The following is a 6,513-nucleotide window of genomic DNA, read 5'->3' on the forward strand; positions in this document are numbered from 1 at the left end:
ACATCAACAATAAGATGTTGGTGAGGTGAGTATATGACCACATTCTGTTCATAATGACTACTACAGCTCTAATACTAATTCAACTCAATAATTGAGATTGTTAGTATGCTCATGCAGAAGTTGTGAAGAAGGGTTACTTGCAGCTGAATAGGCTTAACAATAATGTTGATCCTATTGTCCTGTCAATGGTCTAATAGTCTAATACCCATGAATTCCAGGTCTTTTAATTTCATAGGTGCTAGGCTTTAGCTGAAGGAATCAGGGTTGATTTTGAAGCTATTCGTTAGAAAATAAAAGATACCGGAGATGGTTTGATTGTTCTAGGTTTATCTATGGCATAGCAATCTACTATTCCATTCTTCATATGGTAATAAACAATAATGGTCATGCTGATAATATGAAGTTCCGTGAGAAAATCTTGGGCAACTTTGTTCACATCGGAATTGGCACATGCATATCTGACATTAGAATTTGGTAGCATGTAGGAACAGTTCCTCTAAGATCTTGGATTTAATCTCTTCTCACTGAATAATAAACCTCACAAGATTTTTTCATCTCATTTTTTATCAACAGCTCTTGGTTAGCAGCACTAGAAACAGTGGCTGTTGTAGCCTTAGATTTGATGATCTGGGAGAATTATGCTCATCAACATAGGTTTTCTCACCCTCCCTCTCTCAGAAAGTACAAGTTATGAGCTACTGTGGTAAAGATATTGTGCACTGGACTTTTACAAAATATTACTTATTTTGTTATACATAATTTTATCATGTACTGTTGTGACTGGCCCCCAAAACTTCATATAATAACAAACTCATATCTCTAGAATGTCACTCCAGCTCCTTGTGCTACTAATATTCAAGTGCAGCGCACAAGCCAAGAAACCCATAACAAGGAAGTGTAAAAGAGCAGTTAAGAAATCCATATTTCACAATGATTTTTCGAAAAATTTCTTATTAAGGAAGAGATGATGTGTAAATTCTCCTATTCTGGGTGGTTACAGTTTGTCAGATTGTCAATCTATCTATCACATTTGAGGTACCAAGCTCTTCTTAATCAGTGGTAGCAATGAGAGGAAAAGATTAATTTGTATTCAGTATCTAACTACAATCAATACAACTACTGGTGCGCTCTGCATCTCTGAGGTGTGCACTGTTTGCTACTTGCAATTACTTTTGTTCTTGAATTTGTACGCGCATTCTCGGGTTCATGTTGATAAATTACTTTCTGTTTTCCTTATTCATTTGAGTTCACCAATGTTTACTGTGTACTAATGTGCTAGTACATTCCTTCTTGTTACAAATCCTTGTTCCTCTCTGCTCACTGTCTGGTTCTTTCATTCGTGATATTGCAGCCTGGTAGAATAAGGTATCTAGACCAGGTCCTGAAGAAGGCAGAATCAGAGTTGCAGGATGATAAATGAAATGGAATCATGGATATAAGAGAACAACAGCCACTAGCATGATAAATGAAATGGAGTCAGAAGATGGCTATCTGTTTTTCTTACTATTGATAAAGAGGGTGAGAGGAAAAGAGAGACAGAGGGATCCTGCAGTAGCTATAGATCTTCATTAGGTGTATGGATGAGATTTTAGAAGGGATCATAATAATGAAATCCAGCTGAGTGACATGAATTAAGCATGAGAAAGATTAGATCTATAATACTGCAGTCTGCAAGCAAAAGTGAAGGTTTCACTTGTTTGAGAAGAATTGATGTTTCCTTTTTTTTCCACACCATGGAAGAAGCTGGAGGGATGTATATCCATGATATTGTTCTCATGAAATTTTTGGCGTCGAAGGCATGACCTCAGGTAGAAATTGAACCATAAAGTAACGACAAAAAAAGACAAAAAATATATAAAATCTTTACCTATTTGTTTTCGCGGGCATTACATTTTTCTTAGTTTTTTTCATGTAATAATTTAAACATGGTTGTTTTGGTTTGTCACCTTGAGATTTTCTGCAAATTCCTGCTTTTCGCCAAGCATTAAGTAAGATATGACTCTTGTTCATGAATTTGGTCTATCATGATGACTCTGGTTCTCTCCATGGGGATTTCAGTATTATCTGTCGGTATTACCGTATCAGATAGACTGGCATTTTGTTTTGTACTTTTACATACCAAATTAGAAGCAAAGATAAACAGAGAGTTAAGGCTGATGCAACCCCCACAGTGACGAAGACGTTTCTGAAGCTATAAAAATGAAGCTGCTGGCTCGATGCTGTATTATCATTCTGGGAAGTATCATAACATGCATATGAGTGAGTACCAAACCATTTTCCTTCAACATCTTTCGTGTTTCTCTCTGTGAACTCCAAAACCCTCTGAGAAACATAGGATACCAGTGGAGACTCTAGTGGAAAAACCTGGTACGAAGCAAACGGATCTTTATAAAAGTAATAATCACCATAACAAATATTTAAGTATATGTGAAGAACTATGATGTACTAAACTTGGATCTAAGAGAAAGGAGGACATACAAAGCCGAAGCCGCCAGCTTGATATGTAGGTCCAGCAACTGTGAACTCACTGCAATGGCGGGCCAGGAAAACTTTAATATAAGGTATCTCATCGTAGATTGCAGACAAGCTTCTATTTCTTAGAGCGCTGGCGTACTCATCTATTGTAGAAAGTTTAACGAGCTTCGAGGGGTGATATCCTAAATCATTGATCAAGAGGTCGTGTACAAATGATCCATTTTGGTACCCAACAAATCCAGTAACTCTATCGATTTGAAGATTCTTGACCGTCAACATAGATGTTAAATTTGCAATGAAGCATCCCATTAGAATGTAAACCGCAAAGCTCCATAGGCTCACAATGAATCTAGAGTAGTTGCTTTCAAGTTGCTCTTCTGGAAAACACGTAGCGCAAATGAATTTCATGAAAGGGAAACAAAATGCTCCAGCTAACTCAGATGAAGCAAATATAAAACTTGCAATATATATACTTGTACTTACTATGTGCAAAAACTGAAATTGAAAAGCTAAAGGAGAGATATTTCCCCAATTGTTGTGATAATGGTCCTTGGAATTCTGAGTTTTTGCCTCTTTCAAATATCCAAACACAAAACCCAGTCGGCAGGAAGAATGCGATGGTTGTAAACCACAGATCCTTTGACCAAGACCCTAGAAACCACCAGAGTCTATTAGTGAGGTTTTCGTCTCGTATAATCATGCGAACTCCAGGTTCTGTATATGGCTGACTAAACTCCACATGTCTTGATCTATCAGCAACAATAGTCACATCTCCAACGACAGCATCAAATTGCTGCATGTTCTCACAATGAAAACCAAAGCCAGTAAGAAAAATTAAATATTATGGTTTTAGAAACACGTGTGGTAAATGATGAAAGTATGAAAATATATATAGAGCGCTGTATGATCACCTTCATGTAGACACAGTAAGTTAGATTACTGTAATTCCCTGCTGCAGCTCCATTTATTTGATATGGGACATAATCATATTTATATGGCAATCCATACATCACGTTTTCAAATACATCTATTGAAAAGCCAGTTACCTTCCACGAGTTAGTGTAGTTATCATGGCTAGCATTCATGAATTCAACAAAACCAGTTTTATAAGGGACTCCAACAGTTAGGGTAATAGCTGTTGGAGTATCTTTGGACCCTCCTGGCCATGTAACACTTGCAAGGTCATCATCATTTGCTGAATAGTGTTTTTGCATGTCATTTTGATTTAGGGTCTTCGAAAAGCCAACCCCCGGTGTCCAATACCCGATTGTTCGATCACTTCCACCAAGAAGGTTAACAATTTTGTAAGTATTTGACTTTAACTGCCCATCTATAAACTGAATCTCACCACTGAGCCCTGCAAATCTTGCCGCCAGAATTGTTTCTAATAATTTTGGACCCATGAGAGAGACACCATTGTCAAACAAATCAGAGACATTTCGATTTTCTTTCTCATTTGCCGGCGGTGATAAAGAGTTTTTATCGTTAAAACGCGGCTGAACTTTGTTAGCTACCATAGCCATCAGAAACATTACATCATATGCCTGCAGTGCATGTATGTTAGGTTGTGGTCTATATAATTTTCGATTATTCTGCTTAAAACGCTTTTGGTATTGAATACTAAACTTTTTAAGAGACTTGGTTTCCGGCACATCAGTTTTGACACCGATAACACCATCCATGGAACTTAAAACGGAAGGCTCCATGTAGGACATAACATCAGCAATGGCGGTCGTGATAATCCACACATACCCTTTACTCATCATTCCCTGCTTATGAACATTTAAGAAGAAAGAGGCAGCTAAAGAGGGTGACATATGAACAATGAAGACCTTGGATTTCATGCTTTTTAATTTAAGCAAACTATTGTTGATTATCGTTGCATTTTCCATGCTCGGTAGGATGGTTCTATTAGATACTTGAGCATCAACATCAGAAAGAGCAACTGTAAGGGATGGCACCAGAGCGGACCCAATTGGGCTATCATCATGAATGATGGATAATTCCTTAAACTTGTATGCTTGAATGATGGCCGCAATCGCCTTTACTTGTGACGAGTCATTTTGGGCAACTCTAATAAGGTAAGGAACTTGAGTGGAAGAAATGGACGAATGGGTAGGAGATAAGGAGAGGATTGGTACATGAGCTTTGCTAGCAATATATGCAACAAATTCTGCTCCTACCGATGAATCCAGGCCTATGATTGCTTTCACCCGGACAGTGTTTATCAAATCTAAGGCTGTAAAGTAAATAATGGAGCAAGTTAGTACACCACACAAAGAAAACAGCATATTTGAAAGCCTATGGCTATGCGCAATTTAGAAAGAGTAAACAAACGCATTCCGTCAGATTTCTGGTTCCAATAACCACAAAATTTTCTAAAATATATTCTTATAATAACTGTACGTTTTAGTTTATTTGAAACTCCAGGCAGCGGTAAATCTGTGGTCTCTCAAGCATACACTACGGTTCACAATCATGACGTTTATATATGTTGTTCGTGAATATAAAAAATTTGGTCAATCAAACTACGTGATTAGCTTAACAATGATATACTTTGCAAACGTGCCTGCAGTGGTCGCAGTAATAGCGTCACCTTTCGAGTTCCGTGTATGAGTAACTACCCTCGTAGCCTGATTAGGATGAGATTTGTAGAAATCGGAAATTGCTATAGAAATGCATGTATCAGTAACATTCCCGACTGTCGAAGTTAAGTCGAGAATCACTCCAACATGAAAAATGGCTATGCCGTTCCTGACTCCATTGTTTTGAGGTTCGACAAAGGAAAATGGAAGACAGAAGAATAAAAAGATGAGAAATCGACTCATTTTTTTCATTCTTATAAAAATGAAAAATCACCTACCTCAATGCTCTGATTTGCTAATTTGTTCATATTTATTAGCTTCTACGTGGGTGTTGGATATACAAGAAAGATTTAACGGAAATTTCCTGGTTTTTACATTCGGCTGGCACTATCGTTTTCTGTGTCCAGATAATAATTTCTATCAACCAAAGATGTCAGCGGCAATCGTAATGACAAAGTGTTTCTTCATAACAACTTAGACTGTAACGGATGTAATGGACTGGCACCCGAATGGAAACCCGGTCATTATCCAAACGTTAAGTAGTTATATGTGAAACTCGAAACGATATCAACACTTGACAAAGTCTCTTAGTTATACTCGATGTCATCCCGATTTTACGACTGGTCCGGTTGAATTACCTTGCCATGTTGAGACTACGGTATTTCATGAGTGAGTCATCAGCTGAATTTTTGTCCAACCACACATACACCATGTTCAACGTGGGAGCAAAAGTGTACATTTTGACCACATTTGTTAAGTAGTCTATATCAAAGTCTTCTCCCGCAGGTAACACGTCGTGAAATTTTTCTTATTGGTCCGGGAGAATTTGATACCGACAAATTTTGAATTCATATCATACTACAGTGATATGGGCTGTCATGAAATTTTATTCGTTTGTTTTTTTTATATATAAATAAATGCAGCAAGGAGCGAACAAGGACGGCTCCAGAACACTTGGGGCGAACTCTTAATTTCCTGTGGAAAATTCGGTGTTGGTCCCCATTTACATTTCTTCGTAAGACTCCAATACCAATGGGGTATGAGCCTTTTAACTAGTATGAAGTAATCGATGGTTATATATTGCCATTACCTCGTACCCGACCATGTGCCGCCTCTTACTAGATGAGACAAGAAATGTACTATGAAATTGGACGGCTTGCTAGTTCTTCATAGAAACAGCCATGAAACGTTGGGATATTGATGTGAGGACCCTACTTTCGTTGCATTTAACCCAAATGGTCTTTAAATGACATTTATTATATGGAAGAAAAAAAATGCAACAATCAAACAGTTGGGAGAAAAGCATAAGTGCTACAAATACATCAAGGTGGTCAAGTTCAAGATAAAGTCAAGGTCAAAATGAAGTAATTAACACTCAAACATACGTAGATCGAGGGAGATTAAGTCAAGGTCAAAATGAAGTTATTAAGACTTAAACATACGTGGATCGAGG

At 37.6% G+C, this 6,513-nt stretch overlaps 1 protein-coding gene across 3 annotated transcripts; it reads right to left on the reverse strand.

Moving 5' to 3' along the window:
• Positions 1 to 525: 525 nt before the first annotated feature.
• Positions 526 to 5,352, reverse strand: LOC113279092 (glutamate receptor 2.7-like). Of its 3 annotated transcripts, XR_003325641.1 has the most exons (6): positions 5,045 to 5,352; positions 3,387 to 4,714; positions 2,959 to 3,268; positions 2,479 to 2,852; positions 1,947 to 2,364; positions 526 to 1,381 (listed from the first exon to the last, which is right to left on the reverse strand). XR_003325641.1 is itself a non-coding variant. In XM_026527812.1 (5 exons), exons 1-5 carry the CDS (start codon positions 5,310 to 5,312, stop codon positions 2,074 to 2,076), a joined length of 2,544 nt encoding a protein of 847 aa, XP_026383597.1. In that variant the 5' UTR covers positions 5,313 to 5,352; the 3' UTR covers positions 526 to 2,073. The 3 variants fall into 3 exon arrangements, 2 of the variants coding, with proteins under 2 accessions (XP_026383597.1, XP_026383588.1); XM_026527812.1 differs by having other exon boundaries at positions 526 to 2,364; positions 5,072 to 5,352; XM_026527803.1 differs by having other exon boundaries at positions 526 to 2,364.
• Positions 5,353 to 6,513: the final 1,161 nt, after the last annotated feature.

Source organism: Papaver somniferum, chromosome 1, assembly GCF_003573695.1.
Source record: "Papaver somniferum cultivar HN1 chromosome 1, ASM357369v1, whole genome shotgun sequence".
NCBI lineage: Eukaryota > Viridiplantae > Streptophyta > Magnoliopsida > Ranunculales > Papaveraceae > Papaver > Papaver somniferum.